The 20,565-nt window shown below is 40.3% G+C and overlaps 1 protein-coding gene across 2 annotated transcripts in view; it reads left to right on the top strand.

Annotated features, from left to right (window-relative positions):
• Positions 1-9,387: 9,387 nt before the first annotated feature.
• The window catches only part of NFXL1 (nuclear transcription factor, X-box binding like 1), a 57,677-nt gene continuing 46,499 nt past the window's right edge, over positions 9,388-20,565 (top strand). Inside the window, exons 1-5 of one of the 2 annotated variants that reach the window (XM_055140724.1) lie at positions 9,388-9,411; positions 9,774-9,926; positions 13,249-13,425; positions 17,959-18,068; positions 19,801-19,934. In XM_055140724.1, coding sequence (XP_054996699.1) covers positions 9,776-9,926; positions 13,249-13,425; positions 17,959-18,068; positions 19,801-19,934 — 572 coding nt within the window. In that variant the 5' untranslated portion in view covers positions 9,388-9,411; positions 9,774-9,775. Of the gene's footprint in view, positions 9,927-13,248; positions 13,426-17,958; positions 18,069-19,800; positions 19,935-20,565 lie in introns of both variants that reach the window. The other variant, XM_055140725.1, reaches the window with a different exon arrangement.

The following is a 20,565-nucleotide window of genomic DNA, read 5'->3' as shown; positions in this document are numbered from 1 at the left end:
TATTCCATTCTCCCCACGCGCCTGTTCCAGTCTCTCTGAGCTCCCCATTCCAGCCTCACACTGCCCCTCATTCCCGTCTCCTCCTGTCTCTCCCGCTCATCTCTCCGCGCTCCCTCTCGCAGCCATGTCTCTCGTCTCTCCCTGCGCCTGCTCCTGCATTCTTCCCCTACATTCTTCTCCCTCTGTCCCCCTTGCTAGTCTCTCTGTGCTCCAACCTGCTGCGCTGGTCTCTCTCATCTCTCCAACTCTCTGTGTTGGGGGTAGTCACCACACCCCGTCCAGCAGCAAAATCAACACAAGAAGGCCCTTCCTTTGCTCACGGGCAAAATATCACGTAAGGTGTTTTTCTCCTGTCCTTAGTCCAATAACTTAATTAACATTTTAATTCTATTTCTTAATATTAGTTATTTTGTATGGACACAGTAAGAGATACATTGAGCTTGTAGGGTGACTCTCCTGGGTACATCGCACCACAGACTCAGACTACAGTGTTCTGGCCGGGTTAATCATTCCTAACCCTAGCAGGGTCCGGATCTGGTTATTGCTTTTGGATCATGACAGCATTTGTCCATGACTATGCTCTTAATTTATAGTTAAGCATTATGGCATTTTGGCCAGGCTCATTTCGATGCCAGGGTAGCACATAGCTCACCTCTTGCCCTGGGTCCATCCAGTCCCTCGTGGGGACCCTGCTTTGGGGGGTGCTAGGTAGTAAGGACAACTGGGTCTTAGGTCGAGAGAACAGATGCCCCAGAGGTAGCATTATCTGGAGTCAATTAACTCCCATGTTACAAAAGCATAGCATTAACCTGTGCCCATATGAAAAGAACATTCCTTGAATTAACTATGCAAAGGACTTAAGGAGAAGAGAAAAACAATATTAACAAGTCAACAAAGCACAAAGAAAGAAGTTATAAGTAAACACAGAGGAATGGGAGCACTGTGATGGGAGTAACCCAGTAAACCTAAGCTCACTGTCACAAGGTGGAAAGGACAAACCAATGTTATCCTACAGGGACAAACCAATGTTATCCTACAGCCCATATGGGCTGCCAGGGATCCATCCCAGGTTGGCTGCTTGCAAGGCAAGCACATTGCCCCATGTAGTATCTCTTTGTCCCTGAGATACAGAATTTAAGTAATTTGCTCAAGGACCAGAGAGCAGCATAACCAGGAACCAACCCCAGATCATTCTATAGGGTGTCTGCTCTTACCCCTGTCATTTCTGCAGTTTCATACAGTGTCATCTATACAATTCTGAAAGATGTTAAAGATCCTTATTTATGAGATAAGAGTTTAATGACCAATATGGGAGTGTTAGCAGAAGTCAGAGTAGTGGTTAGGAGAGACAGAGATGGAGGGAGGTGAAAAATTCATGGAACATCAACTGTTTGTGCTCTTTTATATTAAAAAGAAATCCTGTAATATAGAACAACAGAGTAGGAGACTAATACCCAAGAATAGTAGTATATGATACCAGGACGTTGGCTCCATAGCTTGGAAGCTGGCCTCACACGCTGGGGGAAAGTCATCCCAGATAGAGAAGGGAACACCAAGTAAAATGTGATTGGAGATCCTGCGCGGGAAGGGAGATGCGTGCTGAAAGTAGACTAGAGACTGAACAGGATGACCACTCAATACCCCTACTACAAACCACAACACTCAAAAAAAAAAAAAGAGAGAGATCAAATTGGAATGCCCCACCACAGAGGCGGGGTGGGGTGGGGGGGATGGGATTGGGGGGCTGGGAGGGATACTGGGTTCAGTGGTGGTGGAGAATGGACACTGGTGGAGGGATGGGCTCTGGAACATTGTATGAGGGAAAAACAAGCATGAAAATGTGTGAATCTGTCACTGTACCCTCACTGTGACTCACTAATTAAAAAATGAATAAGTTTAAATAATAAAAATAAATAAATAAATAAAATGACTTTATACACAGAAAACAAAAAAAAAATGAAAAGAAATCCTGAAATAAATCTGAACATTTAGATATGAAAAGTTGAGGAAAAAATATACATATATGTTCACTCTATAAATCTTGTTCTTTTAGAGCTATTTCAATAGAAGGGAAAAAAGGGGAGTTAAGTCTAAATCTATACAACTAAATTAGCGGCAAAGTCTGGGTTTCCAGTCCCTGGCGCGGTGTTTATGTCCTTGCGGAGCTGGATTTGATTGCTTTCAACAAAGATGAAGTTGAATGAAGTTGAATGGAGTTCAACTGGGTGATAACATGCCTGTTATCTGTATTACCACTTTAAGCTAGTCAGAATGCACATTGGGTAAAATCAAAGACAGGACTTTCTAGAATTACATTTCACGTCTGGCTTTTGGGTTCTTGACGTATAGTAGGTGAAAGAATGCATTTTTCACTGATGCATTCCTCTGGGATTCTGAAACTAGCAATTTACCACAAAACTACTCATGAGCCTGACAATATTGGCCCTTGAAAAGAGTTGATATTGGATTTCTTGTCAGATTGCCAATTTCTCCTCTTTCCCAGTGAGGTTCATTTTGATTTAATCAGGGTTGAGCTTTAGTGAGTTGGCACTGGTCCAAGGGGCTACTTGCATTCCTTTTTCATAAGCAGGGAAACTTTTTCCTTTGTCTCAAAGATTCATGATGCTGGGGATCACAGGTTATTAAGTCGCACCAATGGTCATGGTATTCCATTATGTCCCTCAATGACCTCATGGTTTATTCTTGGCAGAAAGAGTGACAGATGAGCTACTAAATTCATTTGCCTGCCATTATTAGAAGTTCTGGGAGAGGAATGAAATTGTCCACACTCAATTTTTAATGTAATATGCCACTTTCTTTAGTTCTGTAGTTTGCAAAAAAGTACTGATAACTAATAATTAGATTGATATAAGTCATTTCCATTATTCCTTTTGTATGTAATTTCAAAACAGCCCAAAGAGCTCAAGATATATAAAATTACCAAAGGAGCAGACCAAAATAAAAAAAAATGTGAGCTTTGCTTTGCTTTATTTTTTAAATAAACTTTTTTAATGTCTCAAAGAACTGGATATATGAAACTTATATAGATATGCAAGACTCTGTGATATGACTGATGTGTAATATGTCTACTTCCGGTTAAATACCACTGACCTAGCTGCATTCCTGTCTTTTTGTGAGAGGGTGTCTGTTCCCCCAAGTCAAACCTAAAAACCATTACTTTGCAATTCAGCAAATTGCTCAAAAATCAATCATACAGATCAGAGAAACATATTGGGCATATAACAGTATCTCAAACCTTTGTCTAAAATCAGTTACAGTATGTTACAGGTACTGGTATTGTTGTTAAAATATTTGCTCCTTAAACCCCAAATAAAGTTACTGTCTTCAAATTATATGATCCAGTCCAACAGAAACGTATTCTACACAATTTATTTTAGCAGTCAACAGAATTGTGGATGAAAAGAAATTAGTGAATATAGGTCACAACAATGAAGACATTGATTTTCCAATTACCTAGGGGATTTTGAATAGAGAGCATACAATAATTAATGGAAAGAACAAATGAATTCTTTTCAATAAGATTTGGATTCCATGGTGGGAATGATCATATCTGACAAGTTTAAACCTGATCTTAAAACCAGCTTCACTAAAGTTAAGTTTTATTAAGGTACACTTAGGGTAAAAGAATTATAATTATACACTAAAATGATGGATTCTAAGCAATCAATGTTCCATATGGAGTTCTATAACTTGTCATATTTCCAGCAAGGAATGGTCAAAGGATCACCAAAGGTAGAGTTTAATTAGAAATTTTTAAGAGAAAATATTTTCTTGTCTTTGTAGAAAATTGTGAGGCATCAAACTTATAAAATTGTCCTTGTATATCTTCTGTCTAATGAAGAGAGAATGACTAAAGAGTGACGCAAGAATATAGGGCGTTGAGGGGCTGGAGTTATCACTAGCACAGCAGGTAGGGCATTTGCCTTGCACGCGGCCAACCCAGGTTCGATTCCCAGCATCCCATATGTCCCTCGAGTACCGCCAGGAGTAATTCCTGAGTGCAGAGCCAGGAGTAACCCCTGAGCAACCCTGGGTGTGACCCCCCCAAAAAAAGAATATAGGGCGTTGAGGGGAAAGTATGTGCCAAGAAACAAAGGTTGAAGGAAATATCCTTTTAAAACAAAACAGCTGAGGGAATGGAGAGATAGTACAGGAGGTAGGACACTTGCCTTGCATGTACCTGACCCAAGGTCAATCCCTGACATCCCATATAGCCCCCAAGCACTGTCAGGAGTGACCCCTGAAAACCACTGGGTGTAAAACAGAAACAAACAAATCAATAAAAGCATCCAAGATTCCCAGACGACTATTAAAATACTGGAAAGACTTAACATTAAACTAATTTGCTATACTATCGATACTCAATGCTGTACTATGTGTTATTCAAAGTTCCCATGCAAGCTTAAGAAAACAAACAAACAAACAAGCAAGCAAAATGCAGACAGACCTTAGATGAGCAAGAGAAAAGGAACATCCAATATCATGGTAGAGAGAGCCCACAAAGCTCATCTAGTCATAATATCAAATAAGAAATAAAGAGTGACTACAATCATTTGATTTTGCTTTGCTTTTTACCTTTTGAATGTTTGCTGTAGTATTAAGGTACATCACAGATACCGTGGTACTGTGGAATGTTAGTCTTACTGGCAACAAATAATCCTTAGACGTAATTCCTCAGCAGAGCTTGGAAGAAAAGATGCCATTTTCTAGGGCACTCTTCCAATTTCTCTGCTGTGCAGCCACTAGGATACCAAGTAAGCATCTTCCCTTCTAACGTGTCTCTCCACCGCCCTCTGCTGTTCTCTGTTCACAGAACACATCCATTGAAAAGGAAAACACAATAAACTGATAATCTGGCACAGGTTTGCCTAAGTATAGAGGTATTTTTGTCAAGCATAAATTTATTTGAGGAGTTTAATGGGTATGCACTTACAAAAGAATCCGTAACAAGATAAGTCACTACTAGAAAAACAAATGAGATCACATTATTTCAAATGGCTAGACAATTCAAGTATAGATTTATTTTTCTACATTTAATTTTAGAATTATTTAAAAATTTTATCATACACATAGTAAATTGAACAAGTTATACATGTGTGATTTTCTAAGGTACTCACAAGTGAGACTACTACCAAGATCAAGATGGATGTTTTTCATCACTCAGGAAGATGCATCATTCTCTGTCTATTTAAAAACCTTCCCAACCCCATTAGAGATAAGCACCTCTCTGGTTTGTTACTTTTTAAAGGAACCTTATAAAATTGGAGCCACAAGTTAGTACTTGATGTTCCTATCCTCTTTTGTCTACCAGGAATATACATATCTTGTTAAATACATAAAGTGGGTTTTTCTTTCTTTCTTTCTATACATAGCATTCTGCTATGTGAATATACCACAATTTGCTTTTCTGGTCTCTTAGACATGAGGTTCTATTTTTGGTGATTCTAAATACAACTGCTATCAGTGTATTTTTATGGAGCTATGCAGTAACTTATTTTAGATGTGTATATATATATATATATATGTATATCCATAAGTGGATCTGGTCACAGGACTTTATCTGGTCATGTGTAGCTTTAGTACATGCTTCCAAATATTTTTTCAACAGTATTTGAAGCAACTTCCGTTGCCACTATGAGAATGCCTGTTGCTATATGTTGGCAATATTGACAATCAGGTACTGACAATCTTGTTTTTGACTATTCTTGGGGACACTACTTACTAAGAATTGCATATTTTAAAACTACACATGTATATTTCTAATTTTTATCATCTTAAATCATACCTTTATCAGTATATAAATTTCTTATGTTTCCTTTTGATAAACATAAAAAACTCTTTGGTTTTGTTTTTTTAGATGGTATCTAAAATTTCAAACTAAAACAATAACACTTGAAAATGTATTCTTAATTTTCATAGGCTTGCGTGTGGTGATCTACACCAGGTCTCTAAACTCTACAATAATACCACAATAAATATTTGTTCAGTCAGCGAGTACACATCTTTTGAATTCCAAACTATTATGGTTACTAAGTTTTGTGGTGGAGGGGGGAAGGAATGCTGATTATGTGAGTCTTTAAGGCGTGGCAGTCTGATTAGTTTCTCTAAAAGTAGCTGGAATTTTTCAGTAATATTAAACACATTACAGTGTAATTATACAGCATAGCGTTCAAGAGTTCAGGTCAGAAGTTGGACTACAGTTGCAGTGCTGGCTCTGCTAAAATGTTGAATTAGAACATTTTCTTTTCTCTCTCTCTCACTTTTAGATTTTTTGGGGCCACACCCGGTTATATTCAATTCAGGGGTTACTCTTGGCTTTTTGGGGCCACACCCAGTTATATTCAATTCAGGGGTTACTCTTGGCTTTTGTGATCTCTCTTGGAGGGTTCAGGGGACCTTATGGGATGCCAGGGACCGAATCCCAGTCAGCCCCATGCAAGGCAAGTGCCTTACTATTGCTTGGCCCCATTTTTCTCATTTCTTGATTTTTTTTTTTGGGGGGGGCGGAGAGTGACACCTAGCACCAGTGCTTTGGGACTACTCCTGGCTCTGTATTTGGGGTTATGCCCATTGATACTGGGGACCATGAGGTGCTAGAGATCGAACCCAGGTTTCCTGGACTTAAAGCATGAGCTCAGTGAGGTTGAGCAACTTCTCCAGTCACGTTTCTTTTTTTTATTTTATTTTATTGAATCACCATGTGGAAAGTTACAAAGTTCTCAGGCTTATGTCTCAGTTATACAATGCTCAAGCACTCGTCCCTTCACCAGTGCACATATTCCACCACCAAAAACTCCAGTATACCTCCCACCCCCCACCCCCGCCTGCGTAACTGATAAATTTCACTTTTCTCTTTACCTTGATTACATTCCATATTTCAACACAAAAATCACTATTGTTGTTGGAGTTCCCCCCCCCCCAAAAAAAAACAGCCTTACTGAGAAGGAAGCATTTGATAATTAGTTTTCCATTGCTGAGAATGAAGAGATATGCAGTAGCGCAATAGCAGCCGCTCAGTTTAGGATTTCTGTATTTTAGTAATTAAGTCCAGGGAGATTTATGTTAGAAATTGCATCATTTCCTTTCCTGGGGCAGCATGGGGCAATGGCTTAGTTCACAGTCTAGAGACATGGCTGCAAGCACTTGCTGAAACCAAAAGTAGTCTAGCTGGCCTTCGGATCTTGGTCGATCAGCAGCAAAGCAGCTGCACAAAAGCGTGGCCACCCGGGTCGAATCTCGGCAGAGCGCGAGCCGGTATCGGCCCCGGCCCGAGACTGCCCAAGTGTCCCGCTGTTTCAAGTTCATAACACATTTTTCCAGTCATGTTTCTTAATGATAAAAGAAATTAAGTGTCAACATTAAATATATGACCAAAGGCACATTACTTAACATTTTAGTACATCAGTGTTTTCCAATGGGGCTAATAACAGGATTACAGGTACCAAATAAAGGTTACTAAATTAATATTTAATAAGTAAAACACTGAATATTGCTTGACATTTTACAAATGCTATTGTTAAAAAAAAAAGTCACAGAAAAAAACAAACAACTTCACTGGCAAGAAAACTAACTTAAACTGGGAAGCAGATCAAACCAGCCCAGAAAACTTCAAAAAGAAGTAGGGGTCTTATCTTGTTACTGAACTCAAGGTCTAGTTGCTCATGACTAAAAGGCTGATACTTGAAATGAGAGTTAGTGGAAAGAAAACAGGTTTATTCAAGTGCTGGCTAGCTGAGAAGGTTAATTTATTGTCTCCCCAACATTATCTTACCCTCTTTCTGGGGGTTTCGGTTTATATAAAGGGAAAAAGGGATAGTGGGACAACAGGTAGTGTGTGGAGGGCTCCTGTCATGCTAATGGGTGGCTGGTGCCAGCGGTTCGATGATGGTCACCTTCTGATAAAAGCAGCGAAATAACAATTTTTGTTGCAGTCTGTCTTAGAGCTCTCTCTCCAGAAGACAGGGGGATTGTTCTTCCCTACTCATCCATGGTTAACTTGACATTAAACACAAACATGAAAATACTCCCTTATACTAAGAAACTGACAAGGCATAAGTGAAGACTGTGAGGTAATAGGAAATAACTCCCAGTGGAGAACAAGAAGTCTAAAGCTACTCACTAGTTTTATGCAGGTATAGTTAGGGTGATGTATCTACATAGTTTTAGTTGTTCAGGAAAAAATGTTCGTATTAAAGAAGGAAAAAGGTGGCCCTATAAAGTTGAGGCCCACGTAACGAAGACGCATAATCATACATCACATACACAGACAATGGTCGAGAAACATCTTCAGAGTGTTTTTCTAAATGGTAATGTGGAGAAAGGTGACTTTTCTCGATGCCTCCACTCCAAGTTTTTCAATTCCTTTGGAAAATTTTAACTATTTTTTAATCGATGTATCATTGCATTGTGCATCATTGAAAATCAGTAAATATATCCCCTTTGTGCTCACTTACTAGCCCATCCAATTCCCCCAACTTTCTTCCTTCACGTTGCCTCAAACTGCAAATCTCCAAATTAAAGAAACAAAACCCAAAAAACTAACTTTAAGAAAGCAGGGAATTACGAAATGCAAATTTGAAAGTTCATAAGTTTGTAACTGTACCTCACTAATTCTAATTAATTTTTATTAGTGAATAACTAATTAGTTATTCACTAATAAAAATTAAAAAAACAAAAAAAAATACAAAAAAAATTTAAAAAGCAGGGAAGATACGAAATAAATGTCTTGGCTCTCCACTCACATTCCTTAATAAACTCTGGGAAACTTCCGTGAAGCTAACAACCGGTATGCTTCAGGAAACGTAAGTAGTAAACTACAGAGGTCTAAGACAGGCGTTAGTTATATCGATCTGTTTAGCAAACCAGATGGCAACCCTTCCCCAGTCGTCTTCCCCCCTTCTCCCACCCGAAAGGTTTCGGTTTCATTTTCCCGTGGGTGAGACCGCTTCGGCCACCTGCAGGACCAAGGACAAAGTCTCATAGGGCCAAAAAGTTAAGCATGGCAATGTTTAAAGAAATGATCTACGGTGATTGAGTAATTCGGGATTCCCTACTGGGTGGAGGGCAACGTCCGTCAGGCGGCCACATCCTCTCAGGGGCAAGAACACCTCCCGGGGCCCGCCCCCTTCCTCACCTTGAGCCTTCCCGTGGGCGGTGCTACTCCCTAAACCCCAGAGCATGTCGGGAATTGTAGTTTACAACCCCCCCTCTCCCCCCCACCCCGACTCTACCGGACGCACGCGCGAGGAAAACCCTGTCTCCCGGATCAGGAAGAGCTTAGGCTTGCCACGCGTCCGAGGAGCCCTGCGCAGGGGCTTCTGGGAGTTGTAGTCCCCGGGAGCGGGCGCTGCCGGTAAGGAGACGTCGCTCGCCTCGGGGTCCGCTAGCGCGGTGGGTGTCCGGACGCCGGGAGCCGGGGGCACCGTGTACGCTCTCGGAGCTTCCCGGACCCGGGGCAGGCGTCTTTCCTTGTCCCACGCGCGCCTTCTCGGGCGCCGGGCGCTCCTAGCCTGGCGGTCCCTTCCCGTGCCGAGTCCCCCCGCTCGGGTCCATCTCCCCACAGGCGGGTGGCGCGCGCACCCGCCGCCGTCCGGGAGACGGAGGGCCGCGACCTCCTCACGCCCGGAGCCCCGCGGGGACCTTCCTCTTCGGGGTTGGGGCGGAGGGTGTGTGTGTGTGTGGGGTCCTCGCTCCGGCTGCCCTCCCCCTGCGGCCCCCCGCCCCCCTCCCACTTCTTTCTGTCTCCTCCTCAGGGATGGACGCTTCCTGGCGCCAGGTAGCCGCTGGCCGCGGCCGGGCTCGAGGGCGCGCCGCCGCGGCCCCTCCGTCGGGAAATGGAGTCCCGCTCCGCGGCGCGGGCGGAGGGCGCGACAAGGGCGCGGGGGGCGCCGCCGCCGCCGCCGCAGGTAGGTGGGCCGGGCGCAGACCCCGGGCAGCGGGGTGTGTCCGGGGGGGGGGCGTGGGGTGGGGACTGGCCGCGCCCCGGGCTCTCCCGGGTGCCCCCCCGGCGCTGTCCCCACTTCCCAGAGCGCCCGCGGCGACCTGGCGCCGCTTTCCAGGCGCCGGCGACGACCCGCCGCTCGGATCGTGTGTTCAGTTCCCGGGGCGGTGCGGCGGTTGTTGATTGAATCGGAGTCTCGGGGGCGGCGGGCTCGGGACGGTCACTTCTCCGACGGCCACTTCTCGGGACGCTTATATCCCCCTTTTCTCTCTCTCTTTCTCTCACTCTTTCTCTCCCATTACTCTTTTTTTTAATTTTCCTGGTCCTTTTCTTCTCTTCTTTGCAACTTCTGGTCCAGAAGTTGCAAAAGTCGCCCCAAAGACCTGCGCATCTGCTCTGGTTTGTATCCTGGAGTCCTTTGGTTCGCCTAACTGGAATGCCTGGACTTCGAATTGGGCTGCCTCCGTGCTCTTTTGATTTTTTTTCTTCCTGGTTATTCTCTCTCTCTCTCTCTCTCTCTCTCTCTCTCTCTCTCTCTCTCTCTCTCTCTCTTTCTCTTTCTCTCTCTCTCTCTCTCTCTCTCTCTCTCCTCTGTCTCTCTCCTGTCCTCTCTCTCCTCTCTCTCTCTTCTGTCTCTCTCCTGTCCTCTCTCTCCTGTCTCTCTCTTCTGTCTGTCTGTCTCTCTCTCTCTCTCTCTCTCTCTCTCTCTCTTTCTCTCTCTCTCCTGTCTCTCGCTCTCTCTCTCTCTCTCTCCTCGCATGCAAAGTCCGATGAGCAACTTTTCTTCAAAGCTCTGGAGGCGCTCCCCGCCCCCCCCCGCCCCCCCCCCCCCGCCCCGCCCTTGTGTTGGCAGCTCTCCTTCAAATTGGGGCTTAGGCTCTGCAGGCTGAGGCGAGCAGGTGTCATTCTGCATCCTTGTCACATTGCCTTAGTTCAGTGATGTGGAATCGGTCCCGGTAAGCAGCTGGCCTGTGTTCCTTGAGCTCTGGGTTCTCGACACAGATTTCTTGCCCTCTGCTTGGACCTATGGGTCATGGAATTATTTCCACGCGAGGCTGGGTTTCAGAGACACCTGCGGTCAGACATGCAATTCTCAGTTGCCCAAGCTAATGGAAGAAGGACTGATTCTTTGAAATTTATTTTGTGTGTGTGTGTGTGTGTGTGTGTGTGTGTGTTTGGCATGTAATATATGAGTACTTTATTTTTGGCGGGGTTGGGGAGTGAACATAGCTTCTGAGAGACTTTTCTTAGCTAAGGACCAGCGGAATTTTCTTAGTTGGCAGCATTGCATTTAGAGTGGCAGTGAGGTGTACAAGTTGGGGGACCCAAGAACACTTTTGGTAAATTCTGGTATTGTAGATCACTGTATCACAGTATCACCATCATCCCGTTGTTTGTCAATTTACTCGAGCGGGCACCAGTAACGTCTCTATTCCTCCCCGCCCTGAGATTTTAGCAGCCTCTCCTAACTCATCTTTCCCAACAATTGGAGGCTCTTTCAGGGTCAGGGAATGAGACCTGTCGTTACTGTTTCTGGCATATTGAATACACTACAGGTAGCTTGCCAGGCTCTGCCCGAGAGGGGTATTGTAGATAGTGGAATGGATTTTGACTAAGAAATAACATTTGGGAAATTGCTTTGTGAGTTTTTCCTAGAGATGGTCTGTGGATATATTACATTAATCAGGTTATAAAATAAAAAAAAAATTTAAGCTAATGTTTATCAAATTCAGCCTCAACATGTATATTTAAGTGCTGATTTCCCATAGCTAGTGCCATTTTCTGTCTCCCACTGTATGTCAAGTGTTTGGTCAGATATCTGATAATCATTACCCTTCTCTTTATAGCCAAAGATTCCTAGGTAGGCACTCTGTACATTTACAGAACTCCAGTTTTCCTTGAAAAAATGCCTGATTGCCAACCAAACTGGCTCTCACAAGAGAAGGTAAACTTAATGAAGGAAACAAAAATAAAAACTCATTAAATACAAATGCTCTACTTAAAGTACGAAAACTTACCTTGGTTGTGGTTCATTAGTTATAAGCATAAAGTGAATTTTAAATTAGTAATTAAATCTTCAAATGAATAAAAGTCTTTAAATATGAGCACTAATTAATTCAGATCAATTTAGCAAGTTTGTGGCTTTCTTGAACTATGATTGTTGCCCATAAGAGTTTATTAACACTTAGCGCTTGAGTATTCAAGTTTGAAGTCTCTTAGGGAATTGTGCTGTGAAGCAATTTGATTCTGTCTTCATTATTATTTAACCAAGTAACAAAATGAGAAGTACAGTCTGTGCTAAAGATAATGGTGGAAGAGCTAGCAGAAAAATTATTTAATATTCTTTTTAGAATGGAGTTATAAGAAACACTTGTGCTATTTAAGAACATTTATGATACCTATGTTTTTGTTCGTTTGCCACTCCCAGTGGTGCTCAGAGCTGCTCCTGGCTCTGTCCTTAGGAATCACTTCTGGCGGACTCTAGGGACCAGATGCTATGCTGGGAGCTGAACCTGGCTTGCAGAGCAAGCGCTCTACCCACTGTACTGTCTCTCCGGCCCCTGTAGTATCTATTTCTTGTGACATCTTATTATCTTTTAAAGTTTTGGTGAAGCAAGATAGTTTTTATTGAACCTTATTTAGAAAGATGTGAAGGAAAAGAAAGAGAGGAAGTACCTGTTTTAAGAGAGAACATGGACTTCAGAGTGGAAATAATGCAAGCAACAAAACAGACAAGTGAAATTTTTAAATAAGGGAGAACAATGGGCTTGAAGAGCACGCCTTTTTGTGACATTTTAATGAAGGCAGATGTCCTTGAGCTTTTTAAGAAGCTGATTAGAAGTAGAGTGAGTGGGCATATAATTAATATTGCTTGTGCAGCCTTTGGTTGGGTATTGGACTATTGAGGTGGAGATGGATTCCAATCCAGTGAAGTTTCCCATTTCTTCAAAGTCACTGCGAATGATGTTTTTAAAGATCATACTTTAAGTTTTGTTGATACTCTTATTTTGAGGTGACTAGTTTTTAAAAAATAATCTTGCCATATATTTTATACTATATCTGTTATTCTTTTTGGAATACTATATACATTTCGTAGAATATTTAATGAAACTGAGTTTTCATTATGGTATTCTTTTTAGTTAATGTCTCAGAAATTGAAAAGGCTTTTTTTCAATAGGTAGAATATTCCTTCAGTGACTTTTTGAAATGAGGTCTATATTTTGAAAAGATGTGCAAGTACAGACATTGTTTTGCAGAAATAAAACTCAGTGCTTTTTCCCCTTAAGCAGAGCTAATGTCTCAGAGAAAATTTGAAGAAATCAAGAAGGCTAATCAAGCAGCAGCCAAAAAACTTGTTGAAGAACAGTTTAGCTCTTCATCTGAAGAAGAAGGAGATGAAGACCTTGAAGGAAAACGGGGAAAGATAGTTGCTAATACTTTTACAACTTACACTACTCAGACAGGTACAGCTTGCTTGATCTTTTACATTTTGACTTCTTTGACATCAATGAAAATATATTCCTAAGTTTTCTGATAATGTCTTTCCTTGATGCAAAATAGTTTTTGCATCTTAAGTATGAGTATTTTTGTGTTATAATTGAATATTTGCATAGTTTGCTCTTTGTGTTTTATATAACACTAATCTTGTAAACATGAAAAGGGATTAGCATGTCTTTTACAATCTTAAAAGTTCTCCTATGGTTTAGTGGGCCTTTTCTTAGAATGCTCGGAGGGGTGGGAGCTGAAGCTGTTTGTGAAATTAGTAGGGTGAAGTTATACCTGGCTATGACTAAATTGGACATGAGAAGTTTGGTTACTTTTTAAAATATATTTTTTATTGCCCTTCTTTTTCATCATGTTATATGTGTCTTGAATCCTCTTCTTGTCTTTATTCCTTTATTTCTTACAATTACTGGTTATATACTTTTTTTAAAAAAAAACTAAGTCTCCACATGCCCTGCTAGCTCAGTTGGTAGAGCTTGAAACTCTTAGAAAATTCAGTCTCATGTTTGTCATGTCCAGTCACATGTGTTCTATTTATCTGGGTTACTCTGAAAGCTATATTTCAGAGTATGTGCTGTGTGTGATTTGGGACCAAGTGCAATAACTGATTGTTTTTGTACAAGAGTTCATATCCATATTTACATTTAAAGAATTATTAAAAATATTCTTTTAAAATTAAAAAAATATTCCCTCCCCCAATCCCCTTCCCCATCCCTTTCCTGCTGTTGCAGCTGTGAACCCCTAGCTCACACATTTGATTATAGCACATGTTGGGGGTCGTGCTCATTTTGTTGGCATGTTTCTGCATATTCTGGGTATACAGCTTGAATTGCTGTGCTGTTCCCACACATGCTCGCCTGGTATGGTTCACCTGGCTGAAGTGTTCCCAAGTTTTCTGTGCTATGACTTGCACACTCTAATTTCCGTACAGACATACATCTTTGACTGTGTTGGAGATGTGCTTTGTGGCAGTGCCGGGGTGGGGTTGGGGGTGGCCCAGAAACAGAGTGGACACATTTCTGTGCATTATGGATAGCCTTGAAGATAGAACTCTTATCTCATCATGCTTTCCTGGTAGATAGTTTTAGCCCCTAAGCCATTTCCCATCATCTTAAAAATATTCTTGTGTATATTATCAACACTAGATGCCTTAAATGTACTGGAGGCATTATGAGCTTAGAAGTGCGCTGTCAAGTCTGTTTCCAAGGAGTTTATCATATCTATTAAATTGGGAACTTGACTAAGTCAGTCTGACAAGGTCTGAAAAAAATTGATAGAAAGTAACCTGAATGCAGTGTTTAAAAGGGGGAAAACCTAAATCACCCTTGAGCCCAGAGTAAAGGGTGGAGAAGGGCAAAGAAGGAAAGAAATTGAGAGGGTGGAGAAGAAATAGATGGGAAGCAATGGGGAGCAAGGGGATCTGAGCATGTGGGTAATATTAAGGAGTGGGATAGCTAAATATTCAAGCTAAATAGTCACAATACTGAAAGCAGATCCAGACTTCAAGAACCAAACTTAAAATAGTGCCTATCAAGGTAGCAGGCTGAGATTGTTGGCGTGGAGGTGGGGTGGGTGGGAGGAAACCTGGGAATGTTGGGAGAGAAAAGAAGGAACTGGTGGTGGGATTGGTGCTAGAACATCTAAAACTCGAATATGAATAGCTTTGTAAATTATGCTGCTTTAGTGATTTTTTTTTTTTTTAAAAGCAACTTGAAGATTAGAAGTTTCTTCCAGGGAATAGCTTTTCTGCCTCACTAGGATCTTATGTGCAGGCAGATTTAACTTTTAGATAGAAAATTTTGTGACATAACTCAAGTATTGCTTTTTTTCTACTTAGAAAACATCATTTATAGGTTTCATATTTTAATGTAGTTTTTATCGTAAGGTGGTCAGGTAGTTTTTCTCATGTTATTTTGAGCCACATCTACTAGTATCGATTCTTGGTGTTTGCCTTTGTACACAGTGAAGAAATCTGATCTTTTGATTTAAGAACAGTAAATGCTAAAAAGTCAGTGAGCTTCGTCTTATCTCAGCGAATAAAACAGAAACTGTCAGGAAAGTTCATTTGTTTTTTCTGAGCATGGTCTTTACACTTTATGGTCCTCTTCGATTTTAGTCTTACCTTACTTATTTTTTTGAGAAGTATTTCTATTTGCTGGTCCTTGGATACATCAGACTATGTGGCCTGAATGTTTGATTTACTATCATTTCTTCACTGTGCCCATGTTAGAGAATGCCACTACAGCACTCCTTCTCATTCTTGACTTGGTAGCTACTTAAATAAAAACATAACCAGCACAGTCAAATTGTAACCAAGTTCAGTTGAGTTTCACTTCCCATATTTCTATAATCTGTCCCCCCATCCACCACCATATAATCACTACTGTAACTCGGGCCCTAACAGCTGTTTAATATGTATGTTAAATTCACATGTGATAAGATAATTATTACTGTTATTTTTTAAATGAGGAAATTGAGACAGTGAATTCTAGGTCATTTTTAACTGGTACTTCATGCTTTTAGTCTTGGTCTCTTCATACTGATATTTTCTTCATTTGCGAGAACGGTCTTTTTAGTCTTTTATTTTGGGGGGTGAGGAAGTTTGGGACACACTGAGGATGCTCAGGCTTACTGCTGACTCTGCACTCAGGGATCCCTCTTAGCAGGCTCAGGGAACCATATCAGGTGCTGGGGAATTAAATCTGGTTCTGTTGCAAAGCAAGTTCCCTATCTGCTATACCCAGTGATCTTTTAAAAATGAGAGGCAGCAGATGTAATGCTGTCTACTATGGTATCTTGTGCGATATATTTTATTACAACCAGACCTTAATAGGTTTCAAAGAAATCTTAACATAAATTTTGTAAATAGGTTAGGTTTTTTTTTTCCACTAAAGCCTATTTGTTTTTAAATTTTATTTTGGGAAAGTAAAACAAGGACATAAAGTACAACTGAAGTCTTTTAAGGATATTCTTTAAACTTTCTATAAAATAGTCCCTTTTTTTTTTTTTTTTTTTTGTCTTTTGGGTCACACCCAGTGATGCTCAGGGGTTACTCCTGGCTGTGTACTTAGGAATTACTCCTGGTGGTGCTTGGGGAGCCATTTGGGATGCCAGGGATCGAACCCGGGTCAGTCGCATGCAAAGCAAATGCCCTACCCGCTGGACTATTGCCCCAGCCCCAAAACTAATTGTTTTTAAAGCTTTATAATATTTTAGTTCTTCAGGAGTGATTTTATGTACAGTTTGCTTAATATCCTAAATTGTATTAGTTTACATTATAGTAGAGCACATTTTAATTTTCCTTTTCGGTAATTTAAATTTTGCTTTGCATCATTTTACTGCCATACTTAGTTCTGCTGGGTTAAGTTTATACTAGAAAGGGGGCTGGCGCAATAGCACAGCCGGTAGGGTGTTTGCCTTGCACGCAGCTGACCCGGGTTCAATTCCCAGCATCCCATATGGCCCCCCGAGCACCGCCAGGAGTAATTCCTGAGTGCAAAGCCAGGAGTAACCCCTGTGCATTGCCGGGTGTGACCCAAAAAGCAAAATAACAAAAACCAAAAAAACAACTTTATACTAGAAATAGTTAACGTTCTATAGCTGCCTTATTTTTGAGAATACTTAATCTTTAGTGAGCAATCTTTATTGTACTAAAAGCATTTTGATTTGTTTCTCCTTTACTAATGATTAGTATACTGTTGGGGAGGTACTTTGTAGTCCTTTTTGGGCTTTTCTCTTTGTTGTTATCTGCTATTTCTTGGACCTTTCTGTAGTAACGTCTTATAACAGTATAGCATAGTGGTTAATATGGCTCACTTTGAATTCAAAGTGAAGTTGCTTTATTGTTCTGTACCTTAGTTTTAGTAAAATAAAGATTAAAGTAAAATATTTAGTCCTATTGGAATAGTAATACTAGTGTACAGTCTAGAAAATACATCCTAAATAATTGCTTAAGGATAATAGCAATTTTTTCTAAGACGCTAATACTATATTTTAGAATAGAAATAGTGTTTATAACGTAAACATGCTTACTATACTGTATGACCTCAGGGCATTTTTATTCACATTTTTATTAAGATGTACTTTGTCAAACACATGTAACATATATTTAGGCCGAAGGAATGTTGAGCTTTGACTTCTCAGTTTTTACACCTATAGTTTCTTAAACTTTTTTTTCTTATATATGCTAGATCTTCTTGCTTTATGTCTTGTTGCTTTACCCCCACCAAATCTGTTGATATGTAGCAGCAACAAAAGCAAGTATATTCTGAGAAAAAGCCAAAGTATTATTTTTGAATCCAGTACATGGAATCTGATATACGGATTATGTGACCTTCTAGCAGCTAACTAGTTCTTCTTATTTAGAACTTTGTTTTTCATCTGTGTTTTGAACAATTTATGTTACCAGATAGTTAACAAATAATTTGGTGGTATTGATTATATGTTATCTTCAGATATTGCTTAACACAAGCTTTTTAATTTTTCAATTTAAGATGGAGATACCCGTGAATTAGAGCGAACAAAGCAGTATGTAAATGAAGCTTTTCAAACAGGAGCTATGACATGCTTAATTTGTATTGCTTCAGTGAAGAGAAATCAAGCAGTAAGTTTTCTCCTACCTGTATTAATGTATCACCTCCAATTTGCATTTTTAATAGTTAACGATTTATTATTTTTCTTTTTTTTAGTTTTTGTCTACACCAGTGGTGCTCAGGTTACTTCTGACTCTTCTCTCAGGGATCACTCCTGTTGGGGCTTGGGGGGCTGTATGGGGTGCAACCTGGGTTGACTGAATGCAAGGCAAGGGCCTTACCCACTGTACTATCTTTTCTACCCCTTCTTTTGCTTTTCTTGTTTACAAATTCTTCATTTGAGAATTTTACCTATGAATTGATTTCATTTAAAATTTTTTATTTAAAATTATAATAAACTAGTATGCACTATTTTTAGCATTAAATACAAGTGAAGAAACTTATTTTTAATTTTAATGCACCTATTAGTTTGTAAAAACATTTATGTCTGTACTGGAGAAATTACCACAAATACAAAAAATGTCAAAATGAACCCGGCAAGCTACTGAGAGTATCCCACCTACACGGCAAAGCCTGGCAAGCTACCCTTGCATATTCAATATGCCAAAAACAGTAACAAGTCTCACAATGGAGCCGTTACTGGTGCCCGCTTGAGCAAATCGATCAACAATGGGACAACAGTGCTACAGTGCTACAGTGCTGTTTTCAATAGCTGTAATGAAGGATAGCATTCCTGCCAATATGGAAGAAAATAGAACCTATAAGTCATACTTAGGATTTACTAGTGAGTTTCTGTGTGCAAGGCGGTGAAGTGTCTGGGGAGTGACATTTGAAAGTACCAGGAGAGTCACGGGAGTGTTGAATTCAGGCATAACTTGTGTATTTAGAGAAGCTATGGCCCAATGGCAAGGTTATTTGTAAATTTAAAAGGGGGCATTGGTGACATTGTTAAAGGGAAGTAATAACGGATATGATTGACTCAATATTTAAACCTCAGGCTAGTTTACTGCCATTATAACAATGAGAGAGAAAATCATACTAGAAAATCATATCAAGTAAATCATAAGTTTAGCATACATTGACTAGGATGTATTGCGGACATGGGCCTTTGGCACCTAGAGCTGGATGTGCTTGACTTATTCTGATTTCAGTGGCAGTTAATAATTCCTCTGCATGCAAAGCTAGTCTTATGCCTGTTTTACAAGATTCTTTAGTGGACCCTTAGCAGGATGGATCTTTGGAACTTAGCAGTAATCAGCTCAATGATATGCCGTATCTTGGCAGTTTCCCATCTTGTGCATGTGCATGTTTCTGTTTAAGATTGACACATAAGGTTTGTTACAGTTAGAAAAATCTAAAATCCCAGCTATAAGAAATTGGTTAGATAAATTTCAGTTATAAATCTTCATGACATATAACTATAAAATTGTTGGTGTGAACATATTTGATAAAGCTGTAAAGGATTCTATGTTGAGAGTTTATAAAGGCACATATTAATGTGGCATGAAATCTTTACAAAAAGGAAAATTAAAGACAGTCTGGAATGTTAGTATTTATAGTTGAATGACTCTTAGTGATTCTAATTTCTTCTTAAGTTCTACGTGAAGTTGGTGATATATCTTAGTAAGTAGAATGTTTATAAAGAACATTCTTATGTTACACTGAATGGAAATGTATTTCTCTTTAGCTCAGATCTTGAAAATAATGTGAAATTTTATACTTGTGCAGGATCAAACAAGAAATTCCATTGAGAAATTGTCAAAGAAAATCAGTGCATGTATGCTAATCTTATTTTTGTCTTAGGTTTGGAGCTGTTCAGGATGTTTCTGTATATTTCATATGCCCTGTATTCAGAAATGGGCTAAAGACAGCCAGTTTTTGGTATCTTCTCCTTTGACGGATGACGATTTTGGAAAGAAAGATTATCCCTGGCCTTGGTAACTTTTTTGTAGTTGAAATATTGAATTGTAAAGTAAATGAAAATTGTTGCAATGATTTGCCTTATTGGCAGTTTCACCATTCACACTTAGCTTTCACTTCATTTTTTGGGTGAAGGTTTGGTACTTTGGCAATAATACCTCTCACCTATCATTTATTTATTGTTCTTTTCAGTCTGTATAATAAAACATTCAAACTCTTTACCCTGCAAAATAACTCCTTAATTTAAGAGCTTGACTTCAGTTTTTTGAACGGGGACTTCCTAAGCACTGAGCAGAAGATCTAGGTGCTACTCCCAGTTATAATTGGCCAAGCAAGGCCAGACAGTGTGATGGTCAAGGGTGGGGCTATAGTAGGAGTCGGGCCAGATATGCGTGGTGATGGGATCTGACTTGAGCTCCAGCTCTTTTTTTTAAAATTTATTTTTATTTATTTATTTATAAATTTTATTGAATCACCGTGAGACAGTTACAAGCTTTCATGTTTGGGTTACAATCTCACAATGTTCAAACACCCATCCATCCACCAGTGCACATTCCCCACCACCAATACCCCCGGTACACTCCCCCTTTCCCACCTCCCCCTGCCTCTAAGGCAGACAATATTCCCCATACTCTCTCTCTACTTTTG

The sequence above is a fragment of the Sorex araneus genome, chromosome 5 (genome assembly GCF_027595985.1).
Source record: "Sorex araneus isolate mSorAra2 chromosome 5, mSorAra2.pri, whole genome shotgun sequence".
Taxonomy (NCBI): domain Eukaryota; kingdom Metazoa; phylum Chordata; class Mammalia; order Eulipotyphla; family Soricidae; genus Sorex; species Sorex araneus.
The sequence above is the reverse complement of the archived record's forward strand: the minus strand, read 5'-3'. Positions and strand labels throughout refer to the sequence as shown.